At 51.8% G+C, this 21,260-nt stretch overlaps 1 protein-coding gene and 1 non-coding gene across 3 annotated transcripts; both read left to right on the top strand.

The window, feature by feature from the left end:
- Positions 1 to 7,524: 7,524 nt before the first annotated feature.
- Positions 7,525 to 7,626, top strand: LOC111754783 (U6 spliceosomal RNA). Its single transcript, XR_002789454.1, has one exon. It is a non-coding gene; the product is annotated as a U6 spliceosomal RNA (small nuclear RNA).
- Positions 7,627 to 10,988: 3,362 nt separating this feature from the next.
- On the top strand, positions 10,989 to 18,114 carry Ccdc197 (coiled-coil domain containing 197). Of its 2 annotated transcripts, XM_023561885.2 has the most exons (6): positions 10,989 to 11,780; positions 12,695 to 12,777; positions 14,385 to 14,563; positions 15,801 to 15,932; positions 17,032 to 17,148; positions 17,730 to 18,114. In XM_023561885.2, the coding sequence occupies exons 1-6, from the start codon at positions 11,674 to 11,676 to the stop codon at positions 17,931 to 17,933; spliced, it is 822 nt and encodes a 273-aa protein (XP_023417653.1). In that variant the 5' UTR covers positions 10,989 to 11,673; the 3' UTR covers positions 17,934 to 18,114. The 2 variants fall into 2 exon arrangements, 1 of the variants encoding a protein (XP_023417653.1); XR_010044795.1 differs by lacking the exons at positions 10,989 to 11,780; positions 12,695 to 12,777; positions 14,385 to 14,563; positions 15,801 to 15,932 and adding an exon at positions 16,379 to 16,636 and having other exon boundaries at positions 17,730 to 17,897.
- Positions 18,115 to 21,260: the final 3,146 nt, after the last annotated feature.

The raw sequence follows: 21,260 nt of genomic DNA on the forward strand, positions 1-21,260 counted from the left end.
GAAGCCACAGTGCAGTGGAAAGACGGGGCCTGGCCCAGAGGGCTAGTCCTACCCTTCTAGACAGTTATCCCAGTGCAAACCTTTCCATCTCTGAGTTCTGAGAAATGGAGGCTTGGCTGCAGTGCACAGCTGTTAAGAATACAGAGCAAGCCGGCTGTGGTGGTACACACACGGCTGTGATCCCAGCACCGTGGGAGGCTGAGGCAGAAGGACCACAAGTCCTGGTCTAGCCTGGGCACCTTAGCAAGGCCCTATCTCAAAATAAAAGAGGACGGAGGATGCAAATTCCAGACTGGGCTCCTCTGAAGTCCCCTCAGGGCTTAGCTCCTGAGTCCCCAGACTTCGCTCTGAGAACAAAAATTCTATCTGTGACTCAGCTGGATTTCAAAGCCAGCCCACCTGAGTGTTTTCAGAACAGAGAAAAAAAAAGTGGGGAAATTATTTTGAAAAATAATTATTTTGTGAATCTGCATGTCCAATTCTGTTACATAAAATTCCAAAATAGCCACTTGCTGGGCAAAGTTCAGCTGGTGTTTGCTTTTCCATTTAGTGCACGTGGACACCTTCGTGCACACTTGTGCACACTGTCATCCTGTACATGGCTCAGGGAGGACCTAGAAAACTCAGTGACACTGTGGCAAATGGCATTTCATGGCCAAGGAAAAAGAGGCAGCACTCAAAAATATGCTTCCACGTTTGCTCAGTAAAGGCAGAATCCAGAGTTTTAAAATGTCTCTTCTACTCAGGAGGCTGAGGCAGGAAGATCAGACATTCAGAGCCAGCCTGGGCAACTTTATGAGGTTGTTTTAATATAAAAAAAATAAGAAATAGGACTGGGTATGTAGCTCAGTGGCAGAGTGCCCTGGTTCAATGATCAGTGTCTCTCTTACACACACACACACACACACACACACGTATGCACACATATATCTTCTTTCCTTCTCTTCCTTACTTCCCAATTTTCCTGGTGTCGCAAAAGTCAGCCAGTCCTCTCCAAACTGCACTGTCATAGTTCCTGGCCTGGCCCCTGCAGAGCATGTGACCCGGGCGCAGAGGCCCTGGCCTGCTAACAGACAGGGCAGGCTCGGTGGCAGATGCCTTGCAGTCCAGCTGGGCTCTGGGGTGAGGACAGGTTCCTTGGCAAACCAGGACCTACTCTGGGGCCTCCCAGCTGGCCTCCCAGTCTTCTCCTGGCCCTCAGGATGTCTGGCCCTGTATTTAATGTCACTCCTACCCCAACAGAATCAAGTGTCTGTGAGCCGCAAGTCCTGGGATACTCTCCTGGGAGGAGGGGTGGGAACGCGTGAAGGAATTGGGGAGTCTGTGAGAAGGAGGGAGAGTGTGGCAGGGGAGCCTTCTGACAGGGAAGGTGCAGGTGCCCTGAGTCTTGGCAGATGGTCCTTGTCCAGGGCACAGATGTGTGAGCACTGGTCCCGTGCGCAACTCTGGGAAACCCAGGGGCTGGGTGGGGCCAGAGCATGGGGAGTAAGAAAGAGGAGTCAAAACGCAGGGCTCTAGTGCACCCTGGAGCAGGCCATGGGGAGGCTTTGGTAAGAGGGGCTGGAAAACCTGGTGACCTTACAGCCAGGTGCAGTGAGACCTCCAGAAATGAGATATCCTAGCAACATCTGGTCATATCTGCTTGGCCTTATTAAGCCTATGCCTCTTGTTAAGCAAAGGCAACCTGGGATCCTGGGGGTTGTGTGTGGTGTCTTAAGACCATTCCCAGTCTTAAGGAAAGTCCTCTGTAAGCATCATCATGGGGATGGAGCCCAAAGAGGACTAAGAAAGCCTGGTTTCCTTTGCTAGACCATGCTGGCCACTCAAAGGGCTGCCGGCCCCAAGCTCTGTCCCTGTGCCCAGCAGGCTGCCCAGGGCATCTCCAGGCCCCCTTGCTGTCTGCCTCTGACTGGTCCAACAGGAGGTCCTGATGGGCAGGAAGTTAAGGTCTTCCTGTTTCCAGCCCCTCCCCTGCTGTGGATACCTGGTTAGACATGAGAGGTTCCTCGTGGCAGCAGGACCGGATGGGCAGCTCAGGGCTCATCACTTCCTCCCCCACTCCCTTGGCTCAAGGTTGGTAACACAGCTCCCGGTGCCCTCCGGCCTGCTCAGCCCTCTGCCCTTCCATCACCTTCTCTGTCATCAGTACTCTGCATGCGCCTGTAGTCTTTTACAGGAAGGGTCATCAGGTAACGCAGAATGCTTAGAGAGATAAACGACAAACATCATTTATATTAGTGTTTTTATTTATACTGTTTTGCATATAAGTATGCCCCAAATATGGCATGGGGCACAACGATAGCAAACAATGACTTGCTGTTTATTGGAAATTCACATCTAACTAGGTGTCCTCTATTTTTCTTTCTAAATTAGGCAGTCCTACTCTCAGGCCCCTAATTGATGCATCAGTGTGTCCTGCAGGGCACAGGCTATTTCCACCCACTATTCCACCTCCTACAGGAATGGCTGGACTTCAGAGCCCTGTGCCCTGCCTGGCAGAGACAGAGCTCGGAGCTGCTGCTTTCTGATGTTAGAGGGTGGGAGGAGGCTTTCCTAGGGACAGGAACCGTGGTCTAAAGTAGAAAAAGAGATTGGTCAAAGAGTAATCCTGGCTTCCTATTTTTAGTCCCCAAAATTCCTCCAGGGACACAGGCACCCCAATGACCTAGATACATCCCAATGACCCAGGACACACCCACGATGGCCTAGGACACACCCCAGTGGCCTAGCACACACCTCCAATGACCAAATTCCTTCTCCCAGGCCCCACTCCTTAAATATTCTGCCACCTCAAGGCCACACTGCAGACCAAGTTTCTGGCACATGAACCCTGGGCAACAGAGCACATCCAGCCACAGCAACACCCACAAAACATGGTGGAGGAGAGACACTTAGGAAGAGCCAGCCAGGAAGAGCGCTGCTTCAAGGCAGTCTCCACTGTAGGAAGCTCAGTGACACCTGCTGGGAACCCTGGGAATCCACATGGAGCCACAGTGTCCCAGAATGTCCCTCCTGTATTGGTGCCCAGGAGTATGACTACTCTCTGGCACTTGTGGACTTTACATGTGGTAAAGGGAGTTGAGGACGACAAGCAGGGGCCAGCAGGTTGGATGCCAGGAGGCCAGCAGGCAGGGATCCTCACTGCTTTGCCAGGAAACAGCAGGGAGGTGTCTGTGAAGCTGAGACCCAAGGTGATTGCAGATCCCGAAGAGCATCATGACCGAGACCAAGGCCATGCAGGGTCCCTGTGTGGGAGTGGGAGATGCCCCACGCCCCATCTATAAAGTTCACTTCTCCTTTCTGCTGAACTTGCGATGAGGAGAGAGGGTGCTGTCTCTAGCATTTGCAGGGCCTGGTGCAAAATGACAATGCAGGCCGCTTGCTCAGAAATTATTAAGAATTCAAGGTAGCAGCAGCAGAGCATTAAGCCAAGCCCTCTAGGGTGCGGGACCCTCGTACAGTGGATGCAGAAAGTTTCTATCAACTGCCATGTTCGGGGCTCACATGAGGCGGTGGTGATGAGCTGTAGGGAGCAGGTGCCTGAATGAGTGCATAATAAACATCCCCATGTGGAGCCAGACCTGTCCTCCAGCCAGAGTAACCGAGATGATCAACAGCTGCTGCAGACTCTGGGGAGCTGAACAGATTGTCCTTAAAATGGCCAGCTGGGCTTTTGACCTTGGTAGAGGTCCAGAACTTTGCTCCCAGGTCAGAGGGTTGGCAGCCGGGACCTAGGATAAGAAACAGAAAAGCACTGCAGGCTGCTGGCTAACACATAGTGATGTTCCTGTACAGAAGCCTGTTGGGGCCAGGGCACACTGACTAGGTACCAGTTGCTGGGTCCAAGTCTGCCCAGGGTGAATGCTACCAGTGTGCGGTGCTCCTGGACACACAGCTCTCAGAGCACCCCAGCATGTCTGTGAGACCCATATGGGCCTCCTCCTGCCCCACACTCTCTGGGGAACCCTCAGGATTTCATCTGGGTATAGGTGCCCTCCTCTCTTGGTGTGGTGGATTAACTAACAGTTAACTCATAACACCCAGCTGAACTGAATCAGCTTGGTTCTGGGCATGGAAGACTCACCTGAGGATTGTTGTCAATAGCACAGGAGAACTGGAGAGGAGGATGATGTGCTATTGCTGGAGAAGATTGTTGCCCTGGTTTTCCTGATACAAACTTTGCTGTTAACTTCAGAGGGGCTCTGGTCCTTGTGGTTGCTAAGGATGGCTGTGGTTCTCTTTGGGGAACTCTGGTCCTTATCGTGGACATTGCTTCCTAGCTCAAGAGCAGATCCCATAGCTTGGTGGCACAAGCCCTTCATCATACTGGTGCAGACTTTCAAGTTTCCACCACTGACCTTCCCAGAGCAGATCCTCAATGCAGACTTGCATGAGACATTGTTATGGGTTCTAGGCCTTCAACGGGACTTACGGAGGACATTGCTTTGGACTCTAGGTTTTCAGCTGGATTCTTTGTGTCTCTAGTGCATGGATAGATCTCTTGCACTTCTCTATATTTGATTTTTTGGGTGAATATTATAAAATAATGCTAACCTGTACTATATTAAATCTATTCTCTTGCAGATCTTGACTATAACACTTGGTTTGGGGTATTTGGAGTTGAGACAGATCAAACTCACATTGACCTTATTTTTCATACAACAGGACCCCCAGATCCCTCAAGAGCTAACCCCTGAATTCTTAGTAGGTCTCTCAGAATCTTTCTTGAAACCACCCAGATGAGTTGTAGGTCAGAAATTTGGGAGGACGCAACTGTGTTCTCTTAGGGCCTCATCAGACCAAAGTCAAGCCCTGGGCTCCTCTCTGGAAGCTCTGGGGAGAATCCATTTCCAAACTTCCTCAACTTGTTGGCAGAAAGTCCATTGCTTTCAGCCATAGGACTAGAGTCCCTGATTTCCTGATGGCTGTTGGCAGGGGACTGTCCTTAGCTCTGGTGGCTTCTTTGGTCTATGCCCATGACTTTCTAGCATCTCAGTATCAAGAACATCTATTCTGTTCCTACTAAGATAAATTCTTAAGCATCAGATCCTTCTAACAATGTCTTCTGTTGCCATATGGAAAAATGCCCTGCTTTCAAGGGCTTGTGTGTTACAGTAGACTCATAGATAACCTCATAGGTCACCTCCATATCTCAAGGCCAACAGGTTTTCAGGTCTAACCACATGTACCAAATCCAACTTCCAGGAAGATGGCAGAGCAGTGATCAGCACAGAAACAGCCTCTCCAAGATTTGGTATCCAGACACTAGAATACAGCAATGTGAGGAAGAGAGGAAGCAGGGAAGGGGGTCCTCAGGGCCAGCAACGATCTGACATGAGAATTGAAGCCCATGAGGAGAGTGAAGAGACGGACCTCAGTGCAGAGCGAGGTGGTGGCAAGCAGCATTTTGTCCCTGAGCCCTAATTCACTGTGTAGGAGGGGCAGCTCGAACCTGCAGATGCACAGTGACTGCTGGTGACCCCAGAGGCCTCCACAGAGTATTGCACCAATGGAATGGAACAGTGGACACAGCAGAGTGCATTGGCTGGTGAATTTTTCGGGTCCAAGTGTCCCCCAGGAGAGGGTAACTGGCCAGTAGCCATCTTGGAAAGGGCCCAACTGAGCTCAGAACTCAGCAGCTGCAAGCTGGCTCCATCTAGTTGGCTTCCAGTGTTAGGGTGAGGTGGAACCAACTTCAAATTGGTAGGAGGTCAAGGAGCCAAGTTCAAATCATTTGGGAGCAGAGTTCAAGATGGCAGAAGGCACATGAAGTGCTGTAGGCTGAACAAACTGGTCCCACCCTCAAAGCCAGAAACCAAGCTGAGCTTCAGGGGTGCTAATGGTACAGGCTCGCTGGGATTTTCCACTGCCCTGCCACAAATCTACAGCTGCCTTACGGGGATTAATCAACATGGATCTGGGCTAGTCTGTCCACTCTGTCTACCAGTGACTACAGAGACACCCCCAGAAGTGGACGTGTTTTTCTATTTTTTTTTCTTTTCTTGTTTGTTTTTGGTTTGGTTTTCTTGATCATTTGTTCTTGTTTTTATATGAGTGTGAACATCGTTTCTAGTTTTGTTATTGTTCTGTTCTTCATTTCTTTTCTCTCTTTCCCTCCTGTCTTCTTCACTGGTTTCCTAAAGTTTACATAATCTTCCTTTGTCTTCCAGCCTCATTTCTAATCTCTTCTCTAATTTCCTCTTTTCTAGCTTCTCTTCTTCTATTCTCTTCTAATCTCTTCTTCTATTTCTCTATTTTCTCCTTAGTCACTTTTAATTTGTCTCCCCTGAGGGTGAATTGCCATATTGAGGGACTATTCACTGTGTACAGTTTCTGGCTTGGTTTAGATTTTGTTATATAACCATAAATGTAGCTGTCCTGGTTTATGCTGCGGCCCCCAGGCCTCATGCTTTGCATTATGCATTTGTGATTGGTTCATTGTCTAGCGCTTGGATTGGAGGTGTGAGTGCTACACTGGCCTAGGGGTGGACCCAGCATACAATGTCATGGCAGGAAGAAGGTGTGTCTACCTCTCTTGGCAGTTTCTGCCTTGCTATTTGCAGCCAACATGAACTGCAGCCCCGCCATGCCACTCTGCCTTGGAGCCAACTCAATATAGACTAAAGCCTCCAAAAACTGTAGGAAATAAACCTTTCCTTTCCCAACTTTGGGCATCAGGCATTTTGTCTCAGCGACAAGTAAAAAGTAACTAAAACAGTAGTCCATACAGTTAAAGGTGGAAAATTAACAGTTACCACAGTTTGTCATTTTCTAGGCTGTGTTTGATGCTGTTGTGACTGTGGATTGTACTACTGCCAAGGTGACATAACTGTTCTAATCAGCTGTTTTTCCAAGACTGAGCTTGCCTAGGGTTTGTAAACAATTCTATAGGCCAGCGCTGAAGAAACATGGGCTAGGTCAAATAGTCAGCAACTTCTCATCCTAAAAAGATTTAAGAAGTAGAATCTTGCCACAGACTCAAAATCCAAAATCCAGCTACACCTGGAAGACATGTCTGAGAAATAGTCATTTCCTAAGGGTTCGAAATGCTAGCAATAAAGTTCCTCCCATAAGCAGTTTACAAGCATCAACTCAGGAAGTAAATAAAAAATGAGAAGACACTTAAGCAAGATGCCACCCCAGATTTCCAGCCCGCCAAGTGCACCCCCAGGGGATGATGAGGGGCAAGAGCTTGAAAGCCAACCTGGATCCTCTGAAGTGATGACAACAGAAGTAACAAAACAGATGTATGAGGCTTGAGAAAAAAATCAAATCAGAGATAATTTATCAGATATCTACAGAGACAGAAACCATAATGAATGACATAGTCAGTGACTGGAGCATATAGCTAAAAAACAGACGAGCTTAGAAAAAATGATGGAAATCACGGATGCCTAGCATAGGAGAGAAACAGAATCTGTGAAGCAGATATCCAGATATCCAGATTAAAAATTCCATTGAAAGTATCCATAACAGACTGAACTGATGAGATGACAGAATATCAGATATAGAAGACAGGACTGTGCTTGCGTTGGCAGCACGTACTAAAACTGGAACAATACAGAGAAGTTAGCATGGCCTCTGCGCAAGAATAACACGCAAATTCGTAAAGAAAGGATTGTGGTCAGCGACCAGGAAAAAAAAGATTTCTTAAAAAATAGCAAGGGACCATGAAAAGTCAAGCCAACAGCTCCTAGATGAGGCAAAGAATAACATAAAATTGATCAGAGTCAGTGAAAAAGAAGATTGTACGAATGACATAAAAGTCTGTTCCCAGAAGTAATGGCAGAAAACTTCCCAAGTATGGAAAACTAATTTGATATACAGATAAGAAAGGCATTTGGATATGCGTGAAATCCCTGATGCCGTGAAAGGGAGTGTGACTGGTCAGGGCGTTCCCAGCCTAGGGACTCTGGAGGAAACTGCCCTCCTGCTTTGGTTTCCTGAGCTCAAGTCTCTTGGCTCCTCCCTTGCCTATTCCAGCTTCTATCTGGTCTCCTTAGCTGCCTTTTCCACCCCCTGCAGCACTTTTAGAAACTTCAGGATCCCTACAAAAATAATAAAAAGGAATCTGGGCCACCCAGGGAGCTGGCAGAAGCCACTTCAGCTGGGGAATCTCAACCCCGGCTGCAGGCAACTCATTCCCCAAGGGCAGGGCGGCTCCCTCTCTGCTCAGATGATGGAACGTCCACTCAGGGTCTGGTGGCCCCATGAGAGGCTTCAGAAAGTGCAGAGTCACCCTCTCGTAGACTGTGAGAGGGCAGCTCTGATGGATGGGGTGAAGCAAGGCTGCAGGACCCACATGAAGCTGCCCAGCACTTTTCCTGGATAAGCTGGAGAGCTTTCAGCAGAGGACCTGGGCTCAGCCAGAATGGCTACGGACCCCAGAATAGCCATAAGTGCTGCGTGCAGCAGAAGATCCACACAAGGCAGCATGACAATACTAGCAACTGGTGCGCAGTGCTTTGTGGACATGTGCTAATCGGATCTCCACAACAGCTCTAAGAGGTAGGGTCTGCAGTACTGCCTGCAACATACCTACCCACAGTTTCAGTTACTTGTGATCCACTCAGGTCCAAAATTACTAAGTGAAAATTCCAGGAATAATGCCTAAGTTTTAAATTGTGTGCTGTGCCATTCTTCTGAGCAGTGTGTTGAAATCTTGTGCCATTTCACTTGTTATAGTTTAGATCTTGAAAGTCTCCCAAAAGCCTCGTGTGTATGGAAGGTGATTAGATTCCGGGCTGCTATACTGACCAGTGAATTCGCCCATGGATGGTTGTATGCCTGACTTGCTGTTAGGAGGTGGGCCCTGGTTACAGGCTGGTCACAGGGAGTGGGACACAGAAGCTTTGTCTTCCTCCCAGGTTCTTCCTCCCAGGTTGCTCTCTGCTTTCTGGCCAACATGATGTAAACAGTTGTCTTCCACCAGACCTTTCCACTTGCCCTTCCTTCCCTTCTTGGACCTGGCCAGCTATGGACCAAATCCTCTAAAAACTGTGAGCCAAAAGAAACCTCTCCACTTTTTAGTTGTGGGTGTTGGGTATTTTGTCCCAGCAACAAAAAGATGACTAAGACACCACTCCCTCCCGCCCAAGATGTGAATCATCTCTGTGTTCAGTGTATCCATGCTGTATATGCTACCCATCTATTAGTCATATATAACTATTATAACTGTTTAATTTTATTACTAGTTATAAAATCATTGAGTTACTGTATATTTTACCTACTATTAATCATTTACTGTATCTAATTAATATCCAATCATTTACTGTATCCAATTTACTTACTATTAATCATTTACTGTATCCATGGTAAAACATTGGCTACCTAAGTTTTAGTACTATCTTCAGTTTTAGGCCTCCACCAGGGTTCTTACAAGTCATTTCCTAGGTATAAGGAAGGTCTACTGTGTAGTCAACTCCATTTTAGAGGAAGAAACTGAGACTCAGCAAGATTAAGGGACTCATTCAAGATTAGACAGCTCATTACTAAAGAGGTGCTGGTGATGTCTACCAGTGCTTAGTGTCCTTCTAGGCAGAAATTGATGGCACTATCAATGCCACAACTTGAATCTGGAATGTCCCCCAGCGGCCCATGTGTAAAAGATGTGGTCCCCAGCATGGTGCTATTGGAGGAGTAGCCTAGGGGGCTGGTCTTCCAGTTCTGGGGTGTGCCTTGGAAGGGGATTAGGGCAACCCAGCCTCTTCCTTTTTCTCTCTTTCACGTTGTGACCATGAAACGAGCAGCTTTGCTCTGTCAACCTCTTCTCTGCAATGTGCCATCTACCACTAGAAACTTCAAAACAGATATAGCTCAGAAGAATAAGTGTTTGCCTGGCAAGCACAAGGTTTTGATACTAAAAAAAAAAAAAAAAAAGTGTTCCTGGGAGAAAAGCTGTATCTATGCTCATAAATCACAGTCATGCTGTGAGCCAAAATAAATCGATTCTCTTTATGAACTGATTGGCTCAAGTATTTGCTACAGGAACAGAAAACTGATACAATATGCCTACATCGCAACAATAAAGGAGTTATAATGGCAGGGGACCCGTGTGGGAGGTGGGGGCCATGAGTACAGAAAGAAGCAGCAGGGGGATGATTCTGTCCCTGAGGTTCAGAGCAGGAAGGTAACACGGCTTACAGATGGCATAATCTGAACCCGGGTCTGCCAGGTCCCTGAAAGCCTCTATTCCAAGTGGAGATTCTTCCTGGGCAAGGCTCTGGTTCTGGAGATCAGAGGAATGATGATGTCCCTGGCTGTCAGGTCAGAGAACACCTTCCCACCCCTCATCTAGGGAGGGTGGCTTCCAGGATACTGCAGGAGGTGGAGGCTGAGGCAGGGAGCTGAGATGCCACTCCTGTAGGGACAGTCCCCATTTGCCTTTCTGTGGTCCTGGAGCAAGGCTGTGGCTCTGTCTCCCTGCCAAGGCGGCCCTGCCTTAGAAGACCTGGGCCAGACTCGGTCTTGAAGCACCCCGGGATCTGTTTGAGTGACTCCTCAACTCTGGAGGGGAGTCTTCCCTTGTGTCAGGCAAAGATGGGGCAGAAACCTGGGGCAGAGGGGCTTGGCTAGGCCAGAGCAGAAGAAGCCAGTACAGCTTCCCAGCCCTGGGCTGCTCTGGGTCTTGTCTCCTCTCCAGGGCTGGAGGAAGTCACTGAGTGTCCTCTCGGGGAGCCAAGGTGCTAAGCATGCTACAGAAACAACAGGCCAGGTTGTCGTCCTCACTCTGCCCAGGCCTACCCTGGCTTCCCACTGCACCCATTCCCCTAAAGCCACCTCTGCCCGCCAGTCCCAGCAGCCAGCTACTCTGCCCTGCATCCATCCTTTCCTTTGCCCCCACCTGTGGGCTGCTCAAATCCCACTGGCCTACAAGGTGTCCATGAGGCACTTTGCATCCTGAGGACAGAAGCCAGCATTGTGATGTCACTGGCCATCATCTGTTTCTTTGTGCTTGGAGTAGTGGGTGAGTCAACAGGGTCCCTTCCTCCTCCTGGTGCACAGGAACCTGATCCAGTGCCAGGGTCAAACAGGCTGGGTCCATGGCCGCACTTTCTCACTCTGGTTTTTCATAACTGGGGCTGGCCCAGCAGATGGCCAAGGAAGGAAGGTCCTGTGGTGGGCCAGGGCCAAGGAACTGAGTTGCAAGGCTGTAATGGAATCCCTGCTAGCTAGAGCGCCCCAAACCTAGGCTGTGACCTGCTCACTGTCTCTGTCAATCTCCAGTCCAGCTCCCTAAACCCTACAGGAGCTCAGAGCTTGCAGTGGGTGGGAGGTGGCTGGACAGAGTGTAATGACCCCATGGCTCTTTCCCGGATGTTGCTGGAAGCCAGCACCTGTTGAATCCCACCCCACCTCCTCCCTGCCAGCATCTTGGTGCCTGGGAATTAAAATTTAGGAGTGATAGAACTATACCACTTTAGGGTGGTGAAGATGTTGGATGCTTCACAGAGGCTTTGGAATCAATGAGCCCCAAATCCAAACCCAGGCCTACCCTGTAACCTTGAGCTGGTCACAGCCGCTCTGAGACTCTGTTTTTTTTGCTTTGAAGTGAGGTGCACACCCCAACTTCCGAGGGCTACGGAAAGGAAGCTGTCTGTGTTGTCCTGTTTGGACCACCTGCTGCCTGTACTGTGCACCTTCCTGCCTCGTGACCTGGGGCTGTGAAGGCCAATGCTGCTGGCCATGGACACAGATCAAACAGCCAACTGGAATAACCCTGGTGACAACGACAGGGATCTGAAGATGCTCTTGCACCAACTCTGCCAGCTGCAGGCCAAGTATGAGCTGTCCGAGGCCTGCTGTCCCTTGCCCCAGCCTTTACCCCAGGGCCACCCAAGTGACTGGGACAGAACAAAACTGCTCCCAGAGGACATCAGACCAACAAAGTAGACAAGAGGGGTAGGATGCCCGGAAGGAAATCCAGGCTATGGGGGAGCTGTGGGGAGAGGTGTGACCATCATCCTGTGGTCTCAGCTCCCCTCATAGCTGGGGCCATTCCCACCCCTGCTGCGGCTGAGTGTCCTCATCAGGAAGGGGGCTGCAGATAGCCGTCCCTGTGTACTGTCTGCATGGTGCCTCTGAAGTCAGTCTGCATCTCTGCCCCTCTGACCCTGAGTGGAGACTCTAGGTGCTCACCTCACTTAGAAGGGATATCAGTCGCTGGCCACCTATAAAAGTCCGAAGCTGATGCAGAAAGAAGTGTCCCTGAGCAGCCTTATAAACAAGGTCCAGCCCCGTCGCCAAGACCTCAGGGGACTTCCGATCCCAGGAAGGGTAACGCGCTGCTGCCCACAGGCCTCCACGGTACTTTCGAGGAATACCCGCATTTGTCAGGTCTCTAGATTAAGAAGGCAACGTCTTGCTCTGAGTCACTCAGCAGTCACTCAGTGATTCTACCCAGGCCCCCGTTGGCTCAATCAGAGGGTGTGGGCAGGCTGAGGCCAGCCCCACCTTTCCCTCTGCCCTTGGTCCTCACTCTCTCCACCGGAAGTCATTTGACCTGTCTATATTGCTCAGCTTGCTACCCAGGAAGACAGAGTGGGCGGCTCCTCAGTCAGTGGCCGTCTGATAGGTAGTAAGTGGCCAGCCCAGCACAGGCCTAAGCAGGAGGTCCGTGGAGGGTAGCTCAGGCTGGGGCCATGCAGGACCGGGGGCCACCATACCAGGTCCTCACTATGGCTTGGCTCTGCAGGCAGAAGAAGCTGGAGAGAGAGCTGGAGCGGCACAAGCCATTTGCAGACTATCTGATGAAGGTCCTCGAGAGAATCCCCAAAGGTACGTGGCTTCCCAGAAAGCCTGTCCCCTCCATGCTGGGACATAGCATGTGACCTCACTGAGCTCAAGTTGCTCATCTGTCGCCTGAGAATACACAGAGGTGACACCATTGTGGCTAAGAAGGACACAGGTGCCCGAGTCAGGCTGCCTGGTCCCTACCCTACCCACCCTGACAACCATGTGGCCTCTGGGGGTCCTCAGTGTCTTGATTTCTTTCTGAGTAACATGAGCACAGTTGCTGCAGAGGCTGCATAAACCAAACCATCTGTAACAAACCCAGAGCATCGCACCTGGCATTGGGCACCCCGTAAACATCGGCCACCATGATGCTTATGGTCACTCTGTATCCGGGGCTTCCGAGTGCAGATTCAACCAACCTCAAGTCAAAAGTATGCAAAGAGCAAAATTGCACCTGTATGGCACTCTTTTTCCCCTGAGCCATTATTTCCCAAACAAACCATCAGCACCATGTCAGCATTGTGCTACATACCATGCATTACGCAGAGGTGTTTGAGGTACCCAGAGGCTATGCAGGCTCGATCCGGACCCCACATCCTTTCAGAGTGGGATTAAGATCCTTGGGCCACACCACCCATACTGTGAGTGGGTTTTGCCTGTCTGTGATTTTTTTGGTTGATTTTGCTATCATTCACTAACACTGGAATGGGTTTTAGTGTTATTTAGTTTGTCTTGTCATAATTTGTGCCGAAGTTGGCTGCTAAAAGTGCCTCTGGGTTACTAGAAAAGGCAAGGGGAGACAAAAAGAAATACATCTTATTATCATCATTATTAGTTCAACACCACCAAAATAGAAATAATTATTACCATTTATTAACTATGTCCTCTGTGCTAAACTCCTCAGCCAGTTTTTTTTTTTTAACATCCTTCCAAGCTTCAGGTCACTCTATTACCTGGGCTCAGAGAGGGTAAGGAACTTGTCTGAGGTTGCCCAGCCAGGAGGCAATGGGGCTCTGTCTCAGCATTGGGTCTATCTGACCTCACAGCCACAGTGCTCAGCGCTATGAGGAAGGTGCTACTGCCTGCCGAAGGGCTATGGGAGCCTCAGTTCTCTCCTGGAGTCAGGAGCGGATCTGGAGAGGAAGCAACTTCTCAGGGGCTCCAGTGAGCTTGGCAAAGGACAGGGCACTGCAGGAGAGGGAGGTACGTGTGGCTCTGCTGGTGCAGGGCGAGCCCATGTGTTGGAGCTGGCAGGGCTGCTGGGAGAGGTGTCTGGGGTGGGCCTTGAGGGCCAAGCCAAGTGTGGGGCTTGAAGTGACCCAGCAGCCAGTGCTGCTGTAGCCTCGAGTTTGGGGCCCTCCTGGCTCAGTGATTCAGTCCTAGGGGACTCACCCAGGAGGAGTTACCAGCTTCTTCCTTCCCTGGGGGTCGGTCTGCGGCTGCCCTGGGCACCTCTCACCTCCTCACCTGCAGCCCAGAATCTGGGTTCGCAGCTACAGCCAGGGGCCTTTTCAATGTCCCTGCTTCTCCTGGGGTGAGGGAGACACCGGGCAGAGTCCTGGGCTCCGGCAGGAATTCTTAGCGGTCGCCTCGCTGGCTGGGAGAGCCTCAGGGCCCAGCCCACTGCAGCCCCGCCCCCCAACCCCCAGGCTGCAGCGACACAGAGGAGCCCGAAGCTGTCCGGCTGGAGGCCCTCGTGCAGCGCTACAGGAAGATCCTCTCGGCCAGCAGGGACGTCCAGCAGCACCTAGGCGTCTTTTCCCAGATGAACCAGGCCGTGCGCGCGGCACTGGAGTCTCTGGAAGACAGCCACAGGGCTCTTCTGCCGGTGACAGCCACCCGCAGACCCGTCCCCCGGCTCGGGTTGCTGGGCCTGCAGTAGCGAAGAGTCTGGATGCAAGGTCCCTCGTGCGTCCCCTTTCCTTGGCTGGCTTTCTTTGTGCACAGTGGAAAAGTCGAGTTCTAGATTCAGTGGCGTTCTGACCCCCACTTGGCTACTGGCAAGCTGTGAGAAGCATCTGTAACCTCTCTGAGCCTCGGTTTTCTCCTCTGTCAAATTGGCACAACACACCCTAGCTATTAGTGTTCTCATGAGACACCCAACAACTGCCTCGCTGGCAGGCATGTGGCACACATCTGCCAGTCTAGCTTCACAGGAGGCTGAGGCAGGAAGATCACAAGTTCTGGATTATTAGTGAGACCCTGTCTCAAATAAAAGAGGGCTGGGGTCCTGGCTCAGGGGTAGGAAGCTTGTCTAACATGGGTGAAGCACTAGGTTGAATCCCCACAACTGAAAAACACAAAAAAGCTCAGAAATCTCATAATGCATAGAACTTTTGTAGGGTGTATATTCCAGATGGAGGGGCAGGACCCTTCCTAGCAAAGACCGGGAATCCTGAGGTCTGCTGTCCCTGGGACCAGGACCAAGGCATGATGTTTGGAGAGTTGCCGCCCCCTGGTGGCAAGGCTTTAAAACTATTTAGCAGCGTTTTCCCTTTGAACAAGAACCAGGTCCACTCCTGGACTGGGTCCTGTGAGTAGTTTAGGAGCTCTATGGTCTTTGAATTCCAGTACCTGGAGGCAGGTGCTTCTGTCCCCAGGACTCAGTGGAAGGAGAGAGGAGTGAGCTGACCGTGGCAATAGAGGGTAGGACCCTGTCCTTCCCAAGTGCTTTGAGGTTGTCCCCCTCGGTGCTCCTCCCACAAACATCAGTGACTGTAGAACACTGTATGAAAGCATTGCTTATCTTAACTGCTGAGGCCGCCTTCAATTTTGCATGAATCTTCAAGCCATTTTTGCTGTGAGGAAAGGAAACCTCAGAGAAGGGAGATCACTTGTGTTTGTCCTGCGTCTTCCTAATTCACAGTCTGGGGCATCCTCACGGCCCTGCTCCTGAGTCTCCAGTCCTGAGGTTGTATCCCCCAGATGCTGCTAGCTCTGGTTCTAGTGAGCAGCAGTGGACCCAGGCAGACCCCATCCTCACTCTCCCAGGCCTGAAGTGACACCCCCAGAGAGCCCTTACAGGCAGGTGGGTACCCCAGGATGACCCACCCTGCTGACTACAGAGCCTCAAGATCCGGCTGTGTCAGCTGCAAAAGAAGTGTCACTACAAGCAGGAGCAGTGGCGGCAGCTGGAACCCGGCATCACCCTCCAGAACAGCATGGGCTTTGACACTGCCCACCACGGAGGCCACAGTGTGAGTTGGGTACAGGGTGTCTGGGAGCTGCAGCCTCCTTTAGTAGCATCACCTTGACACACACACGGACCCACAGATAACAGACATGCACACACACATACACAGACACCACACACTCAGTCACACAGACGCGTACACATGCACACATGCACGCACATGCCTCTCTGCGGGGCTGTTGCTGTCACAAGGCTTTCTAAGCCAGAGCTGATGGTCCTTCCTGGATGAGAAAATGGAAGCCTCAGATAGTAAAGGACCAAGCTCTGCTGAGAACCAGAGCTGGCACTTGCTGGTAGATTCCAGGGCCAGCAGCATTCTGGGTGCTCAGTCAATGCTAGATATGGTGCCTGGTTAGTAATGAAAAGATGCCAGAGGCCCCAGGCAAGTGATACATATGACTTCGGTGACTCTGCATCTCTCTGATCACAACCTGGCTGTGCAGACCTAGCCAAAGCCCTCATTTCCAGGTTCAGTTTTGCACTGGCTCGACTAGCCAAGAGAGAGATCTGGCCATCCTGGAGCCCCAGCTTCCTGACCAGAGTCTGTGCCCTTCTGGTCTCGGAGACTGCTGGGTACTCCTAAGCCCAAGGCTCAGGGCTGGTAGCAATGCTGGGCACCCTGCCCTGAGCAGGATGCCATCACTGAGTGACTTCAGGACCTCCTTGGACTCAGAGTGACCTGGCCCAAGTGGGAGCAGGCCCTGTGAGGTACAGGAGGGTGGGGGCTGCTGATCTCCAGCTTCTAGGGGAGCTGGTCCCTCTGTGTCTCTCTTCCTAAGTGGAGAGCCACAGCTGCCACAATTGGCTCTGAGGCCTGGAGTCTAAGGCTCCAGCACTGCCTGCAGGGGCAACCCTGGGCCTGGCTACCCCCCTCAGGGGAGGCCTATAGATGTCCCCTGCCAAGAGGACCCTCTGAGACGTGTTTGCCAGGCCTCGCTCTTAGCAGGGGAGGGTGTGTAGGCCTCTTTCAAGCCCTGGGAGCAGAGTACAGTCTGGGTAGGACCAAGGCTTCTGACCTGGCCCTGCAACTCTTCTCTGGCCTGTGTGGGCTGGGGACGGTCAGGGGGCTGCTGGGAAGGGCCTGAGCCTTTGTTATTCTGCAGAGCCAGCTGCTCAGCTACATGCAAATGGCCATCAACAACATGGCCCAGCAGTGCTACCCTGAGGCCCCTGGCATACCCACAACCATGAGTCTCTTCTCCAAGCTGGACCTGATTCAGGTGAGGTGGGCTGACAGCCTCAGGTTGTCTCTTCCTGGGCTGTAGCCTGAGCCGGCCCTGGGCCCTGACCTGCACCAACCTTCTTTCCAAGAAAAAGGAAGAGATGATGATGATGTCAGGGGATCCCCAGGGTCCCCTACCTCTGTCACAGTGGGCCTCTCAGTAAACATCTGTCACCAGCCAGCCAGCCCTGATGGAGTTGCCCCCACGTGTTCAGCACTGTGCTAGATAAAGAGCTGGAGGTGGGGAGAGATAAAGGCTTAGGAAATGCATGGCCCTCTAAGAGGGAGGCTGGGCAGTCAGGGTGGGCTTCTTGGAGGAAGCAGGGAGAAGGGCTGACAGCCACATTTAGGAAGTCACGTAAAGGCCAAGGATCTGAATACCTCGCTCTCTGTCTCTGCTACTCCTAGGCTGGGCAGCTGCAGACAAGACACTTACCCTCTCTGGGCCTCAATTTGCTCATATTTGGGACCCTTGTGAGAGTTAAGGAGAGGCAGGCCAAGCTTCGATGGTGTTTTGTCCCCTGGGAAGTGGCATCCAGGGGCGGCAGCACTGTCAGGCAAAAGACTTTTCCTTCCCAGGCATTTATACTGGACAAGATGGAGACCGTGAAGATGGTTTCGCTGCTCACAGAGCCCAGGGTGTGCTGGGCCGGAGACAGCCTCAGGGAAAAGAACCCGAGAAGGCAGCCTGGGCCCTTCAGGAAGTGGCCAAGGAGCCCAGCTGCGTCCCCCAGGACCCCATTTCCCAGTTGCCAGGATTCGGAGTGCTCCAGCCTGTCCTGATGGCCACCTTCCAGGCTGAGACATCATGACTGACTGGCTCTTTCTTGCTTGTCTCCTGTTCTTGTCATCACCCAAGGGCACAGGGGACAGCCTAAGGCAGTAAAGGGCAAATACAGCACCCATGCTAGGGTTGGCAGGGCTGCCTGGGCTGGAGGGGAGGTGGCAGCAGAGGGACAGGAAGCTCCAGGGGCCACTTGCTCATCTTTGAATTCCCATGAATCACTGGGGGCTCACAGAAGGCAGGAAGTGAGAGTGTGCAAGCAAATGAATGAGGTTCCTGACGGTGGCCCTATGGGGTCAATTCCACCTGGGGTGCCAGAAGGCTGCATTCACTGTGCTGTGCCCATACCCAAGAACCAGAAAGCCCTGGTTTCCTAGCTTCTGTTTACAGGAGGAAGTCGCAGCCCAGTTTGGCTGCGTGGCTTGCCCAGGTCACCCAGCCAGCTGAGAGGTTGGGCTGGGACATGAACTCAAGTGCAGGAGCCCCACGCCGAACACCATCCCGGTTAATGATATCAGTGAACAAGAAGCAACATGCCCGGGCGGCCAGAATGTAGTCACGGCCCTCGTTCAAGCCTGGGTGGCTGCTCCCAGGCAGAGGAAGTGGGTGTGGGTTCCTGCAGGTGCTTGCTACTGGAAGGGCAGCTGGGGACCCATATCAGTGACAGTGACGGAGGGCCTGGGAGGGAGGCAGGGGCTGCATTCTCACAAGACACCAGGCGACCCGTATGCTGCCTCAGCCTGACAGTGCTGCTCGGAGCTAAGCCGGGCATCATTACCCAGGAGGAAGGGACCTGCAAGGACTGCAGGCCACACGTGCGCTGGTGACACCAGCTCTTCCCTCAGAGCCCTTGCCCGTTGTAGTCATCACCTAGTTGTTTGGACTTTTATGGCCCCACCTTGAATTCTCAAAGGTTTCTCTTAACCGCTTATCCCGGAGCCCAGGGTACAGCCTAGCACAGAGCAGGACCTCAGTCAATGTGCGCTGTGAACACACTGTCACGGCCTCAGAATAAATGGTGAATGAATGAATGAAGGAGCGAGTGAGTAAAAGTCTTAAGCAAAGAAGTGAATCTCTAAGTGAAAATTGTAAGGGAAGTAGAGGAGCCAATAGTGGCGGACACTGGGTAGAGGGTGTGGAGGAATCTTGGCCAGCACTTGACCCTTGCGTCACCCAAGTCCTGTGCACAGGTAGGGTGGATGCCTGACATCACACCACCTCCAGAATGAGCTGCCTCCCCAACAGCCCCAAAGATGAGCCCCACAGTGCTAACCACAGGTCTGTGCATTACCAGGAGGTCAGGGGTGGGGGGCAAGTCCCTCTGTCCCAGCTACACAGCATCACGACTCACAACTCAAGGCAGGCTGAATCTGGCACCTGCTCCTGAGAGCTGGCACTATACTTGCTCTGGAACCCCAGAAGTCTTTTCCAGCCCTACCAGCCCTTTAAAACATACAACTGAGTTGGCTGGGTCAGGTGGCCACAGGTGAGCCCCAAAATGCAGTTGCAAGCATGTGTTTGCGCAGACAGTTAAGTTTCCATCTGTGACAAGATCGTTCACAGGGCCTGGGTAGATTACCCACAACTCTGGGAATGGCTCTGAGAAGATCTAAGGATATGTGCAAGAGTGGTGGGTGGGGCCTGCACGTTGGCCTATAAATCCACTGCTCGTGAGGCTGAAGCAGGAGGATTGCAAGCTCAAGGCCAGCCTGGACAATTTAGGGAGACTCTCAAAAACAAAACAGAAAGCAAAACTAAACTGGCAGATGGGCTGGGACAATAGTCTCATTTTTACTTTTTTCCTGTTTTGCATCGAAGAGTATAATGCATCACAGAGTTTTCAAGAAGCTGTTTTAGACCATGACATGATGTAAATTTTGCAATCCTACCCTGCAGTGTAGGGGGACTCTGGGGTTCTTCATTCCTGCACTGATTGGTTTTACTTTCCAATTTCCTGTGACCTCACCTAAGGAATTATCTAGACCCTGTCTCTAGTAGATGAACATTTTTCAACTCTCCGGCAGCTAATGGTCAAAAGCTGAGGGTCAAGCAGCCAGTCTGAGAGGCGAAAGTACTCAAAGCCTGCTTGGAGAGGCAAGGTCTTTCAACGGCTGCTGAAGCTGATGCCCTGGCTCAGAGAGGTACAGAAATTTGCTCAAGGTTGCACAGCAAAATATGGCACAGCTCAATTCTAGCCCTCTCAAGTTTGAGGTGTTTTTCCTATCAAAGCCTCTCAGACTGTCTTCATGTATCCTAATGGTGGAAGAGTGTGAACTCGACCTCCCGGGGCCCTGAAAAGAAATCCGTGCGATCTGGCCTCTCAAAATGTTTGAGCGAACTGGTGTTCTATTTTGTAGCTCTTGCTTCTAGTACAGAAATCATGCATGCTCCTGGCAGATGTCTTTGATGATGGCTCCCAGGACCTTGGCAGAGGAGCCCAGCACACGCCCCACACTGCCCTGTTATCTGCTGATACAGCCGCCTTGGAAGAGGACTCCCCCCACCCCCTGACCCACTGCAGTGTCCCCAGCATTGCTGCCCAGGGCCAGAAGGCCTCCAGGGACTCCCAGACCTCTGCGAGCTCTGCCTTTCCAGGTCTGGGAGTTGGTGTGTGGGGACTTCGCTGGGCCTTGGGCTTTATTTAGGCTGGGCAACTGTGTCATTGTGGTGCCTCAGCTCCCCCAAGTGGTCAGGGGGGACCCGATGATCACCCTGGACCCCCAACTGCAGCTTCCTTCCTGTACGCCTGCAACCACCTGATCTCTCCAGCTCTTGTCACAGCAGCCGGTCACACCTCTCATCCACCCTCCCTCTGCCGCTCCTGCCTGGAGGTCTGCTCACTTCATGGCCAGTGACAAAGCCAGAGAGGACAATCAGGACATAGCCATCAGCAGTTGGTGGCCCAATCTCAGACGTAACACGCTGTCACCCGGGCTGCTTTACCAATGAAGCATGTACCCCTCTGCTGAGGGGAGACCCTTAAAGCAGGGTCCTTTCCTTGTGGGGGTTCACAGGGAAAATCAGGAAGCCAAGGCTGAGTGTCAACAGCACCAGCTTCATCCAGCACCCACGCATGGAGAAGCAGGAGTCCGGCCTACACTCTGGCCACAGCCCACAGGCCCAGGAGGCACAGAGGGAGGGTTGCCATGTTCCAGAAAGGGTGCTGCCCAACTCCTCTCCTGATTCAGACCTTCCTGGTTGCTACCACAGAGAAGGCGACCTGTCAGGGCACATACTAATGAAGTGCGGCCCAGGTCATCCCAGCAGTTACCATGAAAGGCCACCAGGCTTGCTGTCAAAGATAAGCACATTTAGGGCGTGGTGGG

This window comes from Cavia porcellus, unplaced genomic scaffold (genome assembly GCF_034190915.1).
Source record: "Cavia porcellus strain 051 isolate PalLab524CR breed Dunkin Hartley unplaced genomic scaffold, mCavPor4.1 scaffold_31, whole genome shotgun sequence".
Classification (NCBI taxonomy): Eukaryota; Metazoa; Chordata; class Mammalia; order Rodentia; family Caviidae; genus Cavia; species Cavia porcellus.

Bases quoted from the DNA above. Each gene is read 5' to 3' on its own strand.
- Ccdc197 (XM_023561885.2), top strand. From the start codon at position 11,674: ATGCTGCTGGCCATGGACACAGATCAAACAGCCAACTGGAATAACCCT. The intron at 14,564-15,800 runs GTGACAGCCACC...TGCTGACTACAG, and splicing joins GCCACAGGGCTCTTCTGCCG to AGCCTCAAGATCCGGCTGTG. The intron at 15,933-17,031 runs GTGAGTTGGGTA...GTTATTCTGCAG, and splicing joins CCCACCACGGAGGCCACAGT to AGCCAGCTGCTCAGCTACAT.